The sequence below is a fragment of the Symsagittifera roscoffensis genome, chromosome 9 (genome assembly GCF_963678635.1).
Source record: "Symsagittifera roscoffensis chromosome 9, txSymRosc1.1, whole genome shotgun sequence".
NCBI lineage: Eukaryota > Metazoa > Xenacoelomorpha > Acoela > Convolutidae > Symsagittifera > Symsagittifera roscoffensis.
In genome coordinates this window covers 7,806,872-7,828,144 of record NC_087070.1, presented here as the reverse complement: position 1 = coordinate 7,828,144, position 21,273 = coordinate 7,806,872, and the positions used below count along the sequence as shown (strand labels likewise).

At 35.8% G+C, this 21,273-nt stretch overlaps 2 protein-coding genes across 2 annotated transcripts in view; one reads left to right on the top strand and one right to left on the bottom strand.

Annotated features, from left to right (window-relative positions):
* LOC134854053 (gamma-aminobutyric acid receptor subunit beta-3-like) overlaps positions 1–14,963 on the bottom strand; it is a 34,099-nt gene extending 19,136 nt beyond the window's left edge. Inside the window, exon 1 of the mRNA XM_063870124.1 lies at positions 14,861–14,963. Coding sequence (XP_063726194.1) covers positions 14,861–14,884 — 24 coding nt within the window. The 5' untranslated portion in view covers positions 14,885–14,963. The remainder of the gene's footprint in view (positions 1–14,860) is intronic.
* Positions 7,640–12,913, top strand: LOC134854604 (uncharacterized). Its single transcript, XM_063870939.1, has 4 exons — positions 7,640–8,052; positions 9,162–9,244; positions 12,000–12,075; positions 12,607–12,913. The coding sequence occupies exons 1-4, from the start codon at positions 7,820–7,822 to the stop codon at positions 12,857–12,859; spliced, it is 645 nt and encodes a 214-aa protein (XP_063727009.1). The 5' UTR covers positions 7,640–7,819; the 3' UTR covers positions 12,860–12,913.
* Positions 14,964–21,273: the final 6,310 nt, after the last annotated feature.

Here is a 21,273-nt window from a genome sequence, read left to right as displayed (position 1 = left end):
TTTAGGGGGCTTGTACGGTTCATTGATCCTGATCATTTTTCATCCAAACTAACCGGTTCTAAGAAGAGACCGCAGTTCTAGATTTGAAAACTGCTGAACCATCTTTGTATCAACGTGCTTCTATACGCGCATCAATTGCGCAATAATTGTTCCGACTTTCGCAACGGAATATTTGTGCTCGGTGTGGTTTTTTTACCCAGACAAATTTCGACTTTTTAACTAGCCATTTTTTGACGGAACTTATTTATATCATTCAAAAGTATTATTCTTCTGAGCTCAAATTTGAAAATTTATTTCACCTGGGATCGTTTTTCGTGAAGTTAATGGGGCTTAAAGGTTGCCATTTTGGCCATTTTGGGACAATTAACGCGCGATATATTTCGCACCATAAACACGTAAGCGGAGATTTAATCCGTCTTAGAAATCGTTCCAAATTGGTTGAAGAAAGCTTGTTTGTCATAATTATATTGTTCCTAGGAGCGAAATCTATCACTTTCTGCTAAATATGGCGTGTTTTTACAACAATTTGGAAGTTTTTGTTCTTTTCAATCTATCAAATTCAATTTTCTCATGTTATTACTGCTCCATAGACCTTAAACGACAGTCAGAATTTTCAGGGCTTTGCCCTGATACGAGCAGTCTGGTTTCTCTTTCATCTTAAAAGCATAATTTTAGCATTCTTTTGTTCCTGTTTGAGTAAATTAACGTTAAAATCAGAATTTAACGCCATTGATTCTGCTTTCCAATTAGCGTTTTCTGATTGCAATTTTCCGCTACAAGGGAAACGTGCTGTGAAAAGTCGAAGTATTTACAAAACCTTGACAGCTAGACATATTCATTAAATTATTCCCTCCATCGAAAAAGAACTTTGACGAAATTGAAAAATTTGAGATTTCTTATTTCTGCCGCAAATAGATCATATACGTGACACGTGTTTAGATAAAATTTTTATGACTATTGTAAACAGGCTCATTAACTACTGTTGCAAAGAACAGCAAATTTACATGATTTTGGAGCCTTGTAAAAACAGTTCAGTTGGTGAAATGGAGGTCTTTTTACATAGCTTAGCTTAAATATCAGATTTTGAACTAAAAAAAATGTTCGTACCAGGAAAAAGATTTTAATGTTTCGAGTACAGTTGCAATTATTTGAAATATTTTTTGCTGGAAAAGAAGATGAAATTTTCTTTGATTCTTTCAATTAAAAACTGAGAACTGAGCAAAAAGTGATAATTCTTTGCGTCTACCTGCAGTGCTCATTTAAATTATCCGAACAAAGCGCACAAAACTTGAAATTTAAAACGTGTTTTTTTTCAAATAAGATTGAGTCTAGACGGGAAAAGATTTGCATGGAATTAATAAAAAAAAGTTTATGGTGCTAGTTGGGTCCAACTTTTTTGGTTTTTCTAGTTAAACAAAAATTACGCCAAAACTACCAAGTCAATCATTATTACCTAACCCAACAAAGCTTAAGAAACGCATTTTTAACCAACAAAAAATGTACAAATGCTTAAGCATTGTACATTTTTTTTAAAAATTAGCTTCATTAACAAAAAATGTCATTTTCACTAAATAAAACACTCCTTTTTTAGTTAAATACATTTTTTAAACGTTTCGCTTAAGACTTTTGGCAATTATACCCTTCTAATTTGTTTGGCTTAATAAGAGCAGGCTCAAGTTGATTTTTCCAGTGGTTGAACCGATGGAAATCTTCATCATCATTGTTTTTCATCTCAACCAAAAACAAATACGAATGCGCGAAAATGAAAACCCACTTAATTTTTGACATTTTTGAAATGCATATTTTACACAGAAATGGTTGTTAAAAATAATACATGCATAGGGGGGATAGTTAACAAAGTCCAAATGGGGGGTAGGGAAATAGTTAACAAGATCCTTAAATCCTTAAAAAGCTTCATAACTTGACAAAACAAAGTTGCTCACGTATAAAATTTTTCAAATTTTGTTCACAGGCATCAGTCCGTTTTTAAGAACAGTCTAAAAATTGCCTCATCAAGGTTTTCAGTTTCGAAAGAGAAGACAGACACATGCAAGATTGATTCTATCAGCAAAACCATTAATTTTTTGACTGGCCTTTAAAAGGTGTGAATAGCTTTTGGTTAAGCAACCTTTACCAACTTTTCCCCATTTTTTCTCCCAATTTAACCAATTCTATCTCAAGCCAAATTTTTTCAACTTTTCTATAATTTTAAAAAACCCAAAGTGAAGCGGTGAAAATATATGAAATAATCAAATAAACGTATTAACACGCAATATCTGGACAAATGAGCGAGTTGCCTCAGTCCGATTTTGAAATAATTCTGATCCGAACTATTTGACTGTCAACGCGTTCATAGGCAATAGAAAGTAGAAGGTTAGGTATTTCGTTCGATATAGTCCGATATTTTTTCTGTTCAATGCCCATATTGTTTCAAAAAGTTTTGCACTTCAATTTTTTTTAAAATTCTGATCTAAGCAAAATATTTTTCAGATGGTACAAAATTTTTCCGGAGAAAAACCATACCTGCGTTAATGCTTAATTTTTCTCAAAAACAAGCAGTAAAAAATTTATGATTCAATTTTCATAAAAAACTGAAACTATAAAAATATTTAAGGACAATCAGGGAGGGGGCAAGGACCAACATCCCCCTCAGAGATTTGGCACTCACGTTGAAAGCTTCTCGTTGTCTTGCTATTGTAACACACCCATTATCAGCCGATCGAACCTTATTTTCTTAAAAGGCGCCTCAACTTTTTATCAAAAATCAAAATATTGTCCGAATCAACTTTTTTGGCCCGTTAATTTTTCAAAACATTTGATTCTGTTTCTTATGTGCATTTGCGTGCGCGTCCTTTATTTTTGTTTAAGCGTTTTTGGAAAGCCCGAACGTCCATTTGGTGAGCCTCAAAAAGTCGCGCCCCTGGTTCTACTGCAGATCGACCAAAAAACACTCATTGGTAACGGAAAGTTCTGCTTAACCTACTCTCCGATATCTTTTCATGACCATGGTGTACTCACGATTATTGTTTCAATAAAGTGTTTATTGTAGTTAAACTCTAAAAACTAGTAAGTTCTCAAAATCACAAACAAAAGCCAGACATGCCGACCCAAAGGGTCCCCCCTTTGTACTATTTTGAGGTATCCATTTTTGGTAAGGTACCCTAAAATTTTTCAAAGGGTGCCTTTGGCGCTAATATATACTAATTTTGAGGGGGGAGCGCGCGCCGAGAAAACACAAATTTTTTGGTCAAAAATTTCCAAAAAGTGCCTAAAACGCCTTTTTTGGCCTGTTGTATTAAAATTTTGCCTGCGGTGCACACAATTTGACCGAAACAGGGTCTTTTTAAAGCTTTGGGAGAGCTCGGAAAATCAATTTGGTCGTCGACCTAAAAAAAGGTTGACGACAAAATTTTTTTGAAAATCCGTCCTCCCTCGAGAAAATTCTAGATCCGCCCTTGTACGGGCATGATGCATTTGTTTGTAATCATTAGACTATTTTTTTATCTTTTAACCAAATAAAACGTACCAACCCATGTGTTTTTATATTGGCGCCATAGTCAAGCCAACTAAATTCTTTTTTTTTGCATGTAACAAATATCTTGCTAATTAGGTCCAATTCAGGGGCATATCTAGGATTTTCTCGAAAGGAGGGGGCGGATTTTCAAAGAGGTTTTGAAAATTTTGACGACATTTTTTTTTGGTGGACCGAATTGATTTTTTGAGCTCTCCATAAAAACGGTTTAGTCCCTGTTTTGGCCAAATTTTCTGCGCCGCCGGAAAAATTTTGAGAAAAAAGTCTAAAATAGGCGTTTTTAGGCACTTTTTGGAAAATTTTGACCAAAAAATTGCGTTTTTTCGGCGCGCGCTCCCCCCCTCAAAATAATTTTATATTGGCGCCAAAGGTGCCTTTAGAAAAATTTTAGGATCGGTCGGCCAAAAATGGATTTCTTAAAAAGTACCAAAGGGCAAAGGGAGGACCCTTTGGGCCGGCAGGAGGTCGAATCCCTGAAACAAAGGGCGTCCGCCCCCCCCCCCCCCGCCCCCATAAATCCGCCCCTGGTCCAATTCATCTCATTTTCGCAATATATATATATATATATATATATATTTATATATATATATATATATATATATATATATATATATATATATATATTTACATTTGTTGCCTTTTGATCAACAAACAGTTTTCTAATTGAAAATGCAGAAAAAAAATTGAACATAAGGGGGGGAAGATCTCAGATCTAGGACTTTCTCGAGAAGGGGGGGCGAAGTCTCAAAAAATTTTTGAAAATTTGGTCGACCTTTTTTAGGCCGACCAAATTGATTTTTCGAACGCTCTCAGAACATAATAAAGACCCTTTTTGGCCGTTTTAGCACACGTTTTGACCATAAGAAACGCGTTTTTTTGGTGCGCACTCGCCTTCAGAGTTTGTATAAATTAGCGCCAATGGATCTTTTAGAAAAATTCAAGGTTTGGTTGGCTTAAAATGGATTTCATAAAATAATACCAAAGATACCACCCTTTCGTTGGTGAGAGGGTCAAACCCCTGAGAGAAAGCATCTAATCACCCCCCCCCCCCTAAATCCGCCCCTGTAAAGTATAGGATCCCTTTTACTCTGTTAAAAAAGGGCTTCAAATCTTTTCAAAGACAAAATACTTCCATTCGCATCAACTCTTTTGAACTGCTGGTACTAGCATTAAAATATTAGAGAATTCTCTGCGGTTCGATCGATCATAGCTGCAAATGAAAGTCATATGGTCTTGCCAAGTTATCATACAGATCTCGAAGCAAAGTATATATGCATAATCGTCATTATAAAAATATTGCCAAAAACAACAACTAATTTTACGATGAGAATTTGAAGAGAACAGTTTTATGCAAAAACAAACACCATAGTCGAGCCACACCCGTTCAAAATTTCAAAGTCAATCAATTGGAAAACATCAAAAGCACTTATAACCAAATAAAAAAAAATTCTTAGAGGTAAAAATGACTTCCAACAATTCAGTAATTATAATAATTGTGAGTTCGATTCAGTTCACAGTAACTGTTTTCGGCCTTCCGGGAGATCACGCGTGTTATGGGAACGAAATTTACGAATACATTTGCGAGCCGGCGACGCCGTGCTCCGAAGACAACGAGTGCGGAAACCGAGAACTGTGTTGCGACGGAATCTGTAGAGTTTCGTCCCGAGATGAATGCAAGGAGCCCCCGTTAACAATGTAAGTGCCAAAGTGGAAAACTGGGGACCAATTTAACATCCCCCCTCAAATCCGTTCAGGGGGGGGAAGGATGTTAACTTGGTATTGAATTGAATTTTCAGCCAATTAGAATCGAGCTTTTTACACGCAGCGCTCTACAAATTTATACCTAACCAAACGCTGGGTTAGAGGATCTTAACTTGAACTATCTGGAAGGAGGATATCAATTTGATCCAGAACTGGAAATTGCCTCAAAGTTTTGAAGAGCTCATCACTTTTGATGCATTTCTGCAAAAAACGGCAGATGAAATATTATTGCAATTTGTTATGCAAAAGTTGCACTGATTAATATATTATTGATCCTTTTGATGCCTTTTGATCAACAAACAGTTTTCTAATTGAAAATGCAGAAAAAAAATTGAACATAAGGGGGGGAAGATCTCAGATCTAGGACTTTCTCGAGAAGGGGGGGCGAAGTCTCAAAAAATTTTTGAAAATTTGGTCGACCTTTTTTAGGCCGACCAAATTGATTTTTCGAACGCTCTCAGAACATAATAAAGACCCTTTTTGGCCGTTTTAGCACACGTTTTGACCATAAGAAACGCGTTTTTTTGGTGCGCACTCGCCTTCAGAGTTTGTATAAATTAGCGCCAATGGATCTTTTAGAAAAATTCAAGGTTTGGTTGGCTTAAAATGGATTTCATAAAATAATACCAAAGATACCACCCTTTCGTTGGTGAGAGGGTCAAACCCCTGAGAGAAAGCATCTAATCACCCCCCCCCCCCCCTAAATCCGCCCCTGTAAAGTATAGGATCCCTTTTACTCTGTTAAAAAAGGGCTTCAAATCTTTTCAAAGACAAAATACTTCCATTCGCATCAACTCTTTTGAACTGCTGGTACTAGCATTAAAATATTAGAGAATTCTCTGCGGTTCGATCGATCATAGCTGCAAATGAAAGTCATATGGTCTTGCCAAGTTATCATACAGATCTCGAAGCAAAGTATATATGCATAATCGTCATTATAAAAATATTGCCAAAAACAACAACTAATTTTACGATGAGAATTTGAAGAGAACAGTTTTATGCAAAAACAAACACCATAGTCGAGCCACACCCGTTCAAAATTTCAAAGTCAATCAATTGGAAAACATCAAAAGCACTTATAACCAAATAAAAAAAAATTCTTAGAGGTAAAAATGACTTCCAACAATTCAGTAATTATAATAATTGTGAGTTCGATTCAGTTCACAGTAACTGTTTTCGGCCTTCCGGGAGATCACGCGTGTTATGGGAACGAAATTTACGAATACATTTGCGAGCCGGCGACGCCGTGCTCCGAAGACAACGAGTGCGGAAACCGAGAACTGTGTTGCGACGGAATCTGTAGAGTTTCGTCCCGAGATGAATGCAAGGAGCCCCCGTTAACAATGTAAGTGCCAAAGTGGAAAACTGGGGACCAATTTAACATCCCCCCTCAAATCCGTTCAGGGGGGGGAAGGATGTTAACTTGGTATTGAATTGAATTTTCAGCCAATTAGAATCGAGCTTTTTACACGCAGCGCTCTACAAATTTATACCTAACCAAACGCTGGGTTAGAGGATCTTAACTTGAACTATCTGGAAGGAGGATATCAATTTGATCCAGAACTGGAAATTGCCTCAAAGTTTTGAAGAGCTCATCACTTTTGATGCATTTCTGCAAAAAACGGCAGATGAAATATTATTGCAATTTGTTATGCAAAAGTTGCACTGATTAATATATTATTGATCCTTTTGATGCCTTTTGATCAACAAACAGTTTTCTAATTGAAAATGCAGAAAAAAAATTGAACATAAGGGGGGGAAGATCTCAGATCTAGGACTTTCTCGAGAAGGGGGGGCGAAGTCTCAAAAAATTTTTGAAAATTTGGTCGACCTTTTTTAGGCCGACCAAATTGATTTTTCGAACGCTCTCAGAACATAATAAAGACCCTTTTTGGCCGTTTTAGCACACGTTTTGACCATAAGAAACGCGTTTTTTTGGTGCGCACTCGCCTTCAGAGTTTGTATAAATTAGCGCCAATGGATCTTTTAGAAAAATTCAAGGTTTGGTTGGCTTAAAATGGATTTCATAAAATAATACCAAAGATACCACCCTTTCGTTGGTGAGAGGGTCAAACCCCTGAGAGAAAGCATCTAATCACCCCCCCCCCCCCCCCCTAAATCCGCCCCTGTAAAGTATAGGATCCCTTTTACTCTGTTAAAAAAGGGCTTCAAATCTTTTCAAAGACAAAATACTTCCATTCGCATCAACTCTTTTGAACTGCTGGTACTAGCATTAAAATATTAGAGAATTCTCTGCGGTTCGATCGATCATAGCTGCAAATGAAAGTCATATGGTCTTGCCAAGTTATCATACAGATCTCGAAGCAAAGTATATATGCATAATCGTCATTATAAAAATATTGCCAAAAACAACAACTAATTTTACGATGAGAATTTGAAGAGAACAGTTTTATGCAAAAACAAACACCATAGTCGAGCCACACCCGTTCAAAATTTCAAAGTCAATCAATTGGAAAACATCAAAAGCACTTATAACCAAATAAAAAAAAATTCTTAGAGGTAAAAATGACTTCCAACAATTCAGTAATTATAATAATTGTGAGTTCGATTCAGTTCACAGTAACTGTTTTCGGCCTTCCGGGAGATCACGCGTGTTATGGGAACGAAATTTACGAATACATTTGCGAGCCGGCGACGCCGTGCTCCGAAGACAACGAGTGCGGAAACCGAGAACTGTGTTGCGACGGAATCTGTAGAGTTTCGTCCCGAGATGAATGCAAGGAGCCCCCGTTAACAATGTAAGTGCCAAAGTGGAAAACTGGGGACCAATTTAACATCCCCCCTCAAATCCGTTCAGGGGGGGAAGGATGTTAACTTGGTATTGAATTGAATTTTCAGCCAATTAGAATCGAGCTTTTTACACGCAGCGCTCTACAAATTTATACCTAACCAAACGCTGGGGTAGAGGATCTTAACTTGAACTATCTGGAAGGAGGATATCAATTTGATCCAGAACTGGAAATTGCCTCAAAGTTTTGAAGAGCTCATCACTTTTGATGCATTTCTGCAAAAAACGGCAGATGAAATATTATTGCAATTTGTTATGCAAAAGTTGCACTGATTAATATATTATTGATCCCTAGCAGGGGCGGATCAGGGGTTTTCTCGAGGGGGGGGGGGGATATTCAAAAAAATTCGAAAATGTTGTCGACGTTTCATTTTCCGAGCTCTGCCAAAGCACCTTGTTTTGACCAAATTTTCTGCGCAGCAAAATGGCGTTTTTAGGCTTTTTTTTTGGAAAACTTTGACCAAAAAATTGCGTTTTTTCGGCGCGCGCTCACTCCTCAAAGTTAGTATATATCGGTGCCAAAGACGCCTTTAGAAAAATTTTAGGGTTAGTCACCAAAAATGGATATCTCAGAAAAGTACAAACGGGGGACCCTTTGGGTCTGCAGGGGGTCGTATCGATTTCATTGCGTAACTAGTGCTTTTACAAGGTTGAATATGCAGACCCAATATGGCTGTTGTGGCCTAACTATGCATCAAGCCATTTTCCATAACAATCGTAACAACATAAACAAATCTTTTGTTAATAGAAATTGGCGGATAGGGTGGGGGGGGGGAGAAAAAGAGCAGAAACCTAAAAGAGTCACTCAGACAAAATGGATCGAGCCAAGTCAGGAGGTCAAACCAGGGGGTCTACTTTATAAGAATGCTCGTCCACAAACCAATTGCATTATTTAAAGGTTCTTAAGCATATGTATAACAATAAATTTGAGCGCATGCGCAGGATAAAATTGTATTTTTGAACTTTGGAGGGGAGAGGGGGGATGACGCAGAGATTTAAATTGTTTTAAAGACCTATTTTTAAATTTCTAAAGAATAGTTTTGCTTTTTAATGCTTTAGCGTAATCCCAATCCTTTCCGTCTCTGTAATCGTGCTGGCTACTTTCCTTGCTTGTGCCTCTATAGTCTACAATCACAAAAATGGTAAGTACACTTTCTTCATTTTTTTGCACTTTTTTGAAAAATATTATTTGAGTCACTAATATCCAAAAAGGAAGATACGCAACTGCTCGTAACAAGACAATTCAGCGAATATTCTGAGTATTTTATTGAGTACGCGCAGTAGTTTTTTGAAAAAAAACTATAAAAATTACGAAGAAAATTGAAAATATGGCAGTTATTGCTCGCATATTTAGTAAATCATATTCGAATTTATGTAAGCCTAGATTATTCGCGTCCAGCCAATATGAATTTCAGAAAATTCAGCCAAAACATTCAGACACTTTAGTCACTGACACTTAAGCCAAAAAGACAAAAAATAGATTTTCTTCTTTAAATTTTTAAAAGTGACCGCTGCAGTCAAACCAACGTTTTGCGAGCTTGCCTACACATGGTAGAACCTAATACAGTGCGTGAAGCGGCGACGCGCGCGTGGCGCCCTCACCGACGACCTTAAACCGAGAGTTAACTCCAGCGCATTTTTTAAACCTAAAACTATTGAAAAAGTGGCTGAATTGTCTAGGACTGAATGGTCTGTGTATTTTTGGCTGAGTTGTCTAAATTTCAATGAGGATAGTTAAAAAAACAAAAACTAAAATTTCAAGCTATTCCGATTCTTTTCTCAATCCGTTTACAAAAATCTTTAGTACAAAAAGTCACTTATTTGCAGAAACGCAGCTGTGAGTTTTTTTGCTTTTGTACATTTGTTTTTTTTTAAAGTTTGATGAGGTTGTATTTTGGTTTAATTTGACGTAAAATTTGCTTTTTGCCTAAATAATATAACAATTTTTAAAGTTTTTCCGATCTACTTGTCGTATGCATGCTGATTTTTGCATCCAACAAAAAAAATTGCTTTTTGTGCACTGAATTTGCCCTTTTGAATCCGTGCTGCAAAATTTTTTCATATAAATTAGAAAAAACTGCTCGTGTATCAGGACGAAGCTCTGACGTCCTACTCTTTTTTGAGAACACTTACAAACTTTAAAAGTTTTTTATTGAAAAATTTTTTATCCCCTCTCAAGCTAATATAAGTTACAAAGGTAGCATATGGAGTCCTGTATACTAATAATAAGAAGAAATGGCTGGCCTCAATTTAATTTGGAACGTAATAATCCGCCGCTTACGCGTGTTTTTTTTGCGCGTTGTTAATCCTAACTTGGCCAAATTAGCCGTTTTCAAACCATCATAACCCTACAAAAAATGACCACAGGTGAGACAGGTTTTCAAAATTGAGCTCAATAATTTTTTGTCGCACAGACAATTCAGCCAAAGATTATTCAGCCAATTTCAAAATCAGACAACTCAGCCTAACTCATTCGGACAATTCAAGGACGCTTTTTTTTTCAGCTGTTGACAAAACTCCGTCATGAGTGCTCACTCGCACTAACAAACTTGAGATTGAAATTGTTTTAAATCGATATTTATCCAGATTATTATGCTGTATAGAAACCGATTTAGCATAGCCCACTTAGATAGGTAAATCGGATTAGAATGGGTTAAACGGATTTTTCCGCCTAAGGAATCGATCTTAATTGCTTTGAATGGATTTATGCAAGGTAAAATAAAATCGGTAATATTCTAAACAAAACGTTTTAAAGTAACTATTTTTTGGTTTCCAAAATTGGGCAACTTTTTGTACACTAGAAAAGTTTCCATTGAAGCTACAAGGATCGAGAGGCTCACAAGGAGAGTTTTCATAGTACAAAGTGTTGAGCTGAGGCGAATTCTTCTGAATCTTGAAAATCTAACAGCTCCAGCGGTATGAAAAATAAAGTTATGAAAAGTTTCTCTATTTGTCTTTTTTGAGACCAAATATCAACACGAGAACCAAATGAAAAGCATATCATAAAATTTTGTTTCCACTGTTTTTTTTTGATAACCGAGAAAAATTGAATATATAAATTGTATAAAATTGGTATAAAATCAGTACACAAAAATACAGACAAAAATTGATTAAAATTGATTTCAATCGATTCGTTTTGTTACTCAAAATCCGTATGAAATTGAAAGCAAAAAACTGAAAAAATTGGATTTAAATCGATTTAAAATTGATTGAAATTGAATTTGTACGCGACTTTTTTGTAGCAAACTAAATCGCTTCTGAATCTTTGCAAATCAGTTATTCAGGTTTTTGCTTCATTATCTGTATAATTTTATAAAATCGATGATAATCCATTTCTTTTCAGTACGGGTAATTAAAAAACCAAAAATTGACTCAATGAAAAAACAACCGAAGCATAAAAAATCCACATTTTCTTCGAAAATCGGAAAAATAAATTAAATAATGTGCTCGATTTGTTAAGACTCTCGTCAAAATAGCAAGGGGGAGGCGCTTTACTGAAAAAATAATAAGAAAAAACACTTCAAAGTTTCTTTTGCTTAAAAATTTCATTAATTTTTTGAAATCAAAAACTGTTTCATAGACGGCGCAGGATGCGCCCTGATGCGAACAGTCATGCTATTATAATTTTGCAAACTTTTCTATAAATTTCTCGCTATCAAACTCCACAGATGGTTTCCTGTATTTTTAGCTCCACTCAATTTCTCTCTGAACGTATCATACTTTGTATCACCATCTGATCACTGTTTTTATAAAATTTTTATTGATAATTTGGAATGGGAACTCAACCCGGGTAAGCTATGTACATAGTAAATGGGTGAAAATATGAAAAGATGTGCTGAGTGCAAATGTAAAGGATTTTCGATTCTTTTGTTTTCATAGAAAATTTATCGATTTTAGGGTGCTGCAAAACAAACCGGATTGAAAACAGTCCAAGATTCCCTTCTACGTTATCTACAAATTCTCCATACGATATGTAAGTGGAGATACTATTATTGCTTGCTGAAGTTCGGATGAGGATTTTGTCAGCTATTTTCAAAAAAGAAAATCATAAAAATTTAGTTGTGTTTACTAAAGCGTACAAAATCAAATCGCAGGCGCAAAAATGCGAATCTTAAAACGTTTTTAAAACCAAGCAAAGAAAGCTAAGATCAAAGGTATTTATCAAAAGCTGAATGTGCGGCTCTTTAATTATAATTTAATTTGTTTTCAGGCTTATAAGTCGTAGATTACGTTCTCAATTTTATTCATGACCATCATTTTGATCAAAAGTTGCGCCCCGTTGAATTAAAGCTAGCAGGTTCCTTCAGATAAAACTAGCGACAAAGGTTCCTTTTTTGCGTTTTGAGAGGGATCGAAATCCTAAGAAAGGGGGCGTTCCCCGGTAAATCCACCCCTGATTATAATATTTATTTTCAAAATCGTTGAAGAAAGTCCGAAACACTTCGAAACGGAGAAATTTGAAAATTTGTGAGTTGGTTTTTATTGCAAAGATTTCATTTTTCAGCAAACCGACTCTTCCGAGTTACTCCGAAAACTGTCGAGACGAAGTCATTGTAATCCCCAATACAGGAAGTTCAGCTTCATCGGAAAATAATATAAATGAAAATGAAGGAATATTCAACACCAATACCCCTCCCCCACCCTATTCTCAGGAAGTGATGATGCCAATGCCCCCACCCAGCAATAGCGAGACCCAAGAAGGTCCCCCTCCCGACTACTGGGCCAACGCAATTAAGAAAACTAACTGCAAATTGTGAACTTTATGCTTTATAGATTTAGAAATTTTTTAGAACACTGTTAGAGTTAGAGATGCTTATACCTATGGTCTATCAGTTTCTATGATAGCTATTGAAAAAATACAGTGGATACAATTTGCGGTCACTCTTTTAGAAGTTGCAAATTCTAGTTTTTGAAAGACTTTGTTCGCTCTTTTAAACTATATCTTTTCTGATATAGTTTGTATCAGGAGCGGATCTAGGATTTTGGATTTTCCTCGAAGTGGGGGAATGGGGGGGGGGGGCGAATTTTCCAAAAAAATTCGAAAATTTTGTCGACCTTTTTTTAGGTCGACCAAATTGAATTTCTGAGCTCTCCCAAATCACTATAAGCACCCCATTTTGACCAAATTTTCTGCGCCACAGGCAAATAAAAACAGGCCAAAAAAGCGTTTTAGGCATTTTTGGAAAACTTTGACCAAAAAATTGCGTTTTCTATCAGCGCGCGATCCCCGCTCTAAAATTAGTAAATATTGGCTCCGAAAGCGCCTTTAGAAAACTTTAAGGGTACCTCACCAAAAATAGATATATCAAAATAGTACAAAGGGGGGACCCTTTGGGTCGGCAGGGGGTCGAGTCCCTGAGGAGGCAAGAGGCCTCCACCCCCCCCCTAAATCTGCTACTGGTTTGAATGCTGCCATCTGATAGATACCGTCGCTTTTAATTGGAGTCGAGAATTCTCTTGCCATTATTTTTTTGTAAAGTTATAAGAATTTGAAAGTTGGATGTTGAATGGACGTTGAAAGCTTTGATTTGTTCGTTAGTTGGAACTACGAAAAAATTGTATAGATTGGCCAGAAAACAAATATTATTTAGTGTAATTTTGAAATTGATGAAATTTTTAAATATTTGTGCAAATTTTGCAACCAATCTTCTCGGGGTTTGAACCCCTGCCGCCTCAAATGGTCCCTCTTTGGTTTTTTAAAAAATCCATTTTTGATTGACTCTGCTTTAAAAAATTTTTTATTGCGCCTTCAGAATCGATAAGACGAGAAATGATATTACTTTTGTACAGCCAATTGATGCACAGGTAGATTTTTGAAATCCTAAATGCCTAAAAAAACGAATCTTAGTGGCAGCATTCTCTTGTGAAAACACGCCAAAGAACGATTTTTAAGCAGCAATGTGTGCACATCGCAGCTATGCTGCGATTGTGCAAATTGCCGAAACAAATGGACAATCTTCTAACAAACGTGAAAACTGGGAATCCAAAACAACAAGAGCAACAACAACAAAAACAACAACAACAACAACAACATCAACAACAACAACAACAACAACAACAACAACAACAACAACAACAACAACAACAACAACAACAGCAACAACAACAACAACAACAACAACAACAACAACAACAACAACAACAACAATAATAATATATATACTAATTTTGAGGTGGAGCGCGCACAAAAAAACGAGGTCCTTTCAGTCCAAATTTTCCAAAAAGTGCCCAAAAATTTGCCTGTGCCACAAGAATTTTTGTCAAATCATTGTCTGCTAATGTTATGGGAGCGCTCAAAAACTCAGCTTGGTCAACCTTAAGAAAAAAGAGGTTTTTGAAAACCCCCTCCTCCCCGAGATAATCCAAGATCCGCCCCTGGCAGTGAGCATGGTGGGATATGCTCATCACGAAAAAAAAAAGATTTTCAAAATTTCGTCTATTTTTTCAAATCCACAAAATTGGTCAAAAACGGCTAGTTAAAAAGTTGAAATTTGTCTGAACAAAAAAACACCACGAGCACAAATTTTTCGTTGCATTCGCTACGAAATTCGGAATAAAAATCATTAAAATCATAACAAATTGTTTGCAATATACATTTTCATTCACTGTGAAATTCGCAACATTTATAACCAAATACAATCATATCGCAAGAACGCGTTAAATTCGTTTCAACTCCATTCATGCACCTCGCAAATTTTTTTGAAACAAACCAGTTTCAAACGGGTATTTTTAACTACTATTTGAAAATTTAGTCTCACCGACATAATGCAAGTGTCAGACATATATCTTACACCCCGCTAGTTATTTTGGATGATAGAATGCTGGGTCCGGAATTTGGAGCAGATTTGATGAAAATTGGAGACGTACTTGCGTCAAAATAGGACGAACAGTAAAGAAAGGTGATGTAACAAGATAGCAAGAACCATAAATTAAACATAAAGGGCAAAAAATTTGTTAATTGAAATTTTTTTTTGTCTGGATATGGTAAGAGATGCTGGAAAAAAGACTAACGCCCGAAGTTTTTTAAAAAAAATTTAACAACAAGTCTTATGGTCGCCCCTTCCTGAAAATTCCGAATTAAAAATTTCGAAGCTAGTGGCGACAGTATCGAAATTGGTAGCGACATTCTGGAAAGTGTGTCGATAATCTGTAAACTGGTAGCAAGGTATAGATTGTCTTTTGCCGTGTTGTACAAGCTAAGCATCAAGTGATAAGTGATTGCATCAGTGGCGTGAGGTCAACATTGTGGTCGCCATAAGCACATCCACCACCCCCCCCCCCTCCCCAAACTTTTAAACATCTCTCACTATTTTGCTTACAAAATTTGATACTTGTTTTATTAGCGGCAGAAAGTCGAATTTTACTGTGATTTACTTCTTCTGATGACAAACAAATACGATATTAGGAACAAGATAGCACGAACCATAAATTAAAAATAAAGGGCAAAAAGTTTGGGCAAAAAGAATTTTAACAACAAATCTTATGGTCGCCCCTTCCTGAAAATTGCGAATTAAAAATTTCGAAGCTAGTGGCGACAGTATCGAAATTGGTAGCGACATTCTGGAAAGTGTGTCGATAATCTGTAAACTGGTAGCAAGGTATAGATTGTCTTTTGCCGTGTTGTACAAGCTAAGCATCAAGTGATAAGTGATTGCATCAGTGGCGTGAGGTCAACATTGTGGTCGCCATAAGCACATCCACCACCCCCCCCCCCCCCCCCTCCCTCCCCAAACTTTTAAACATCTCTCACTATTTTGCTTACAAAATTTGATACTTGTTTTATTAGCGGCAGAAAGTCGAATTTTACTGTGATTTACTTCTTCTGATGACAAGCAAATACGATATTAGGAACAAGATAGCACGAACCATAAATTAAAAATAAAGGGCAAAAAGTTTGGGCAAAAAGAATTTTAACAACAAATCTTATGGTCGCCCCTTCCTGAAAATTGCGAATTAAAAATTTCGAAGCTAGTGGCGACAGTATCGAAATTGGTAGCGACATTCTGGAAAGTGTGTCGATAATCTGTAAACTGGTAGCAAGGTATAGATTGTCTTTTGCCGTGTTGTACAAGCTAAGCATCAAGTGATAAGTGATTGCATCAGTGGCGTGAGGTCAACATTGTGGTCGCCATAAGCACATCCACCACCCCCCCCCCCTCCCTCCCCAAACTTTTAAACATCTCTCACTATTTTGCTTACAAAATTTGATACTTGTTTTATTAGCGGCAGAAAGTCGAATTTTACTGTGATTTACTTCTTCTGATGACAAGCAAATACGATATTAGGAACAAGATAGCACGAACCATAAATTAAAAATAAAGGGCAAAAAGTTTGGGCAAAAAGAATTTTAACAACAAATCTTATGGTCGCCCCTTCCTGAAAATTGCGAATTAAAAATTTCGAAGCTAGTGGCGACAGTATCGAAATTGGTAGCGACATTCTGGAAAGTGTGTCGATAATCTGTAAACTGGTAGCAAGGTATAGATTGTCTTTTGCCGTGTTGTACAAGCTAAGCTTCAAGTGATAAGTGATTGCATCAGTGGCGTGAGGTCAACATTGTGGTCGCCATAAGCACATCCACCACCCCCCCCCCCCCCCTCCCTCCCCAAACTTTTAAACATCTCTCACTATTTTGCTTACAAAATTTGATACTTGTTTTATTAGCGGCAGAAAGTCGAATTTTACTGTGATTTACTTCTTCTGATGACAAACAAATACGATATTAGGAACAAGATAGCACGAACCATAAATTAAAAATAAAGGGCAAAAAGTTTGGGCAAAAAGAATTTTAACAACAAATCTTATGGTCGCCCCTTCCTGAAAATTGCGAATGAAAAATTTCGAAGCTAGTGGCGGCAGTATCGAAATTGGTAGCGACAGTCTAGAAGTTCTGTCGATAATCTGGAAACTGGTAGCAAATGGGGAGTGCAAAAAATGAGTACACACTTAAATCAAAGAAAAAGAAATTCAGATCAAAATTATTGGAAAAAAGGATGAAACTGGTACCAATTTTAGTTTTAAGCAAAAGATAAATGTAATAAAAATCCTGTTTCTGGGTTGTTTTCTATTTTTTTTTCATACTGACATGATCTATAAAAACTCGCAAAAACAATGAATACGGCAAAAAATTATTTAAAACTTTTAGACTGGAAAAACATAGTTCAAAGAAGTAAAATTTCCGCTTGAATACTACAAGAATACATTTCAAAGGGGAAGAAGGTGAATTATTTTGCAAAAAGTTTGGTAGTCTTCAAACTCCACTGGTTATTGGGTTCAATTTCCCTGCAGCACAGTTTCTAATCTAAAGAAAAAGCGGCATTGTTGTACTAACGATTTTAATTTATTTGGAGAAATCGGAAAAAGTTTGTACGCCTTTTTATTAGTATGACATTGTTCGGATTAAGCTCTCATCTTGCGACCGACAAAATTGATCAACAAATCTAAAGTAAAGAAATAAGGTGAATATTTGTGGTGGAGCAATAAAAATATATATTCATAGCAATAAAAATAGCAATTCATGGCAATAAAAATTTCAGAATGTATGATTCGCAGAAACGAAACAATTTTGATTATGAATAAATTTCAAAAAAAAAACGCAATTCTGTGTTTCGCTCTCATTGTTCTAAAATTTTGCGGATAACGACGTGTAACCAATGTGACGAGCCTTTAATGCAATTGTTCCTCGAATATCTAAGACAATGTTTTTGAAAATCAACTAAATTCGGGAAATTCGGGTTCAATTGCTACATGATTTTTGCTCGAGTTTCCCCTCAAAATTTCATTGCGATCAGTTTATTTGCTTGTGCAGGCATCCTTATCTTCCAGCCAATATTTGATTGCTGCTTGTTTCAATAGTTGGTAAGTAAAATAAATACGTATCACCTGCCTTTTTAATAATTAATAGAGCGAGAAGACAAGACGGCAGTCTGCATCTAAGTGCTCTTGTATGCACCAGCTTCCTCTTAGGGCGATGAAAGTTACCGGGAGAAACTGATTCAGTTAAATTTATTCTTCTTTGGTGTGATTGTAAATGCTTCTTGAGACATCGAATTCAATTCAAAAAGCAACATATTTTTGTTCACAAATTGAACTAGTTTTTGAAAAAAGAGAGCCGGTTGCGGTGCGCAAGCATCACAACGATTGAAGAAATGAAATTTAAAAAAAGTCAACAACAAAAAAATTCACCAAAATGATCGTCGTTTTTTGTCAATAAAAGGCGATTGAATGACGTAAAAACCGACCGATTGAGAGGTATAAATATCTAAATTAATTTAAAAACTGCAGAATGATTCTGAGAAGAGTTCAATTTTTCAATCTTCTCCAACACGAGACAATTTTTTTTGATTTTTTTCAAAGTCAGAATCACGACGAACAAGCCTGTATGACCCCACGCTTGAGCACTTCTTAGTTTCTTTAGTGCAGTCAAAATAGAGAGAAAATTAGGCCATACTTTTTTGTTAGCAGCAAAAAGGTTTCCAAAAAAGAGAACTATAACTTGATTTTTGAATCAAGAATTTTTCGAGCAGAGCATATTGATCTAATCACATGTTTAAAACATAACTACAGGAAACTAAAAACTAATTTTTATCATTTCTAAGACAAAATAACCAGTGGTTTTTGATAATTTAATAGAAAAATTAAGAACGCTAACTTTTATATTGAATGATGTGAAGAGTGTCTTTTCGCCTTAAACTTATATAAGAACGGAAAACGTCAAACCGCAATTGAGACAACCGTGATTCTGGAACGTTTTTCTTGTACATTGAATTTTTACTGAAAGTACTTTTACAGAATAAATCACTCGATTGCCCAAATTTTTCTTTTTGCTGTTTATTGTTCGTAGAAAAAAACTATACATAAACTTGAAAATTGCGTCAAAAAAATGCTTTTCATTTCGTGGTCTAACTTATAATAGAAAAGAGACTGCTTGCATATCAGGAATATGTCCGAAATGTTCCGACAACCAGCCAGATTTAGTAAGGGGGACGCCAGATTGAGGATGGATTTGGGGGGCGGGGAGTAGCCAGATTCAGGGGGGGATTCTAACCCTGACTAGCCAAAGGGTCCCCCTTTGGTACTAATATAAGACCTCTATTTTTGGCTGGCTGACCCTGAATTTTTCTAAAATCAGAAAACAATTTCAGAATTTTTTGAAAATCCACCTCTCCTCAATAAAATCCTTGATCCGCCCCTGGTTATCGAAAAAAAGTTAAACTTATCCCCCTCGCGCTAATGTAATCCGCCCCTGGTCATCGAAAAAAGTTACATTCATCCCCCTCTTGCTAATGTAAGCTACAAAGGTATGTATTTAGCGTCTAGTATCCTGAGTAAAGACCACCAAATGACTTGCCTCCTTTAAATTAAAAACGCTTACGCGTGCCATAGAAACGCAATTTTATGAAAGTTAATTATCCTAAATTGGTCTAATTAGCAATTTTCTAAGCCTCATAACTTAACAAAAAATGATCACAGTTGAAATATCTTTTAAAATATAAGCTCAGAAAAACAATATACTTCAGATAGTACCAAATATTATTTTCATAAAACTGCTTACTAAAAATTGAAAATTGACTGAAAAAAATTACCCCAAGCATAAATAATCCGTGGAAAAAGCGTAGAATTAAACGGACAAGTCCGTTTTTCATATAAACAGGATAATCAAAACAAAACCAGAAGGAGCAAATCTTGCTGTAAATTTGTGGAGCCAAATGTGATTCAGAGCTCGATGACCAGCAAAAGACAACATCTACTAAGGGATCTGAAGGATCGCAATTGAATGTTCAAAATCACCATTTTCCATCACAACTAGCACGACTGTAAATTCTTTAGCCCAACTATAAGCCGGAGGTTGGACTGAATTATAAAAAAAATGGTCTGCGTTGCCATCTCAAATAAGTGATGGAAGAAGACTGCCAAAAAACAGCAAGGAAACAAAAAAAACATGGGGCCGAAATAAAGAAGGCGACAAGTTGCCACTTCAAGGAAAAAACGCAAACTAGAGGCGGAACAATCTAAAATACCTTAAAAATTGTGGCTGATGAAATTGTAATTTAGGGGACTAATTCAGGTTTTGTTCAGAAACTATAAGAAAGTATTGATCAAACAATGAAACAGGTAAAAGCCCCGTACCCAGGGGATTTTCTGTGCAAGATCTGAAGTTCTTTATTTCTTACTCAAGTTGATTCTCAGATCTGAATGTCTTTATTTCGAATCTTGATAAGAATTTATAAACTTCAGATCTGAAATTTGGATCTGTATTGGAAATTTCAGATCTGAAATAACCTTGAAACACGAAATTTCAGATCTGAAATCAGATCTGAGAAATCCTTTGTTTAATTATAATTTATGTATTTCGAGCAAAAAATGGAATTTTTATTTTTTGATGTTTCTGCAATTATGTTTAGATCAACTAGTGGTAAGAAAAACTTCCGAATAATTTCACAAACAGTTTTTTTTCGAACTAAAATTCTTGTTCAATTGTGTTGAAAAGTTTCAAAAAACTGTTAGAAGACCTGAAACATTTTTGATATTCAGGCGCTTCTTATGCGTTTCCAATGTTTATCTCATGCTTGGGGAAACATACTTCGGCAGTCTCTAACTTGAGACTTCGATGAGTACCTGCTAGTATATAGCAGAAGCTGAAAAAATCAAAATTAGTAAAAACTGAGGCCGAATCGCTGATTTTTCAGATCTGAAATAACCAAGAAAAATTAAGTTTCAGATCTGAAATTAGATCTGAATTAGATTTTTTCAGATCTGAAATTAGATCTGAATTAGATTTTTTCAGATCTGAAATAACCAAAAAAAAAGAAAATTTCAGACCTGAAATTAGATTTGAAATAACCAATCCTTAAAGTATCTAAGCGTTATTTAAACATTTCACAACCTATTTCAGATCTGAAATTTAGATCTGAAAAAGTATATTTCAGATTTGTTTTAGAAATTTTACTAAGTACGGGCCTAGAGTTTTGTAAGCGAGTCAACCGATAAGCGTCTGGCAGGGACATCTATATTTGGACATGGCGTTCCTTTTATGCCACTGTAAAAAGCAATTGTTACCTATGCTCTTTGAATTAATGTATTCACTAATCGTTAGCACAAGCAAATTTTTTTCTGTAAAACTTTGAACAATCAAAAACTATTGGGCTTTCTTTCGTTTTCTTTTGTAAAG

Bases quoted from the DNA above. Each gene is read 5' to 3' on its own strand.
- LOC134854604 (XM_063870939.1), top strand. From the start codon at position 7,820: ATGACTTCCAACAATTCAGTAATTATAATAATTGTGAGTTCGATTCAG. The intron at 8,053-9,161 runs GTAAGTGCCAAA...TTAATGCTTTAG, and splicing joins AAGGAGCCCCCGTTAACAAT to CGTAATCCCAATCCTTTCCG. The intron at 12,076-12,606 runs GTAAGTGGAGAT...TTCATTTTTCAG, and splicing joins ACAAATTCTCCATACGATAT to CAAACCGACTCTTCCGAGTT.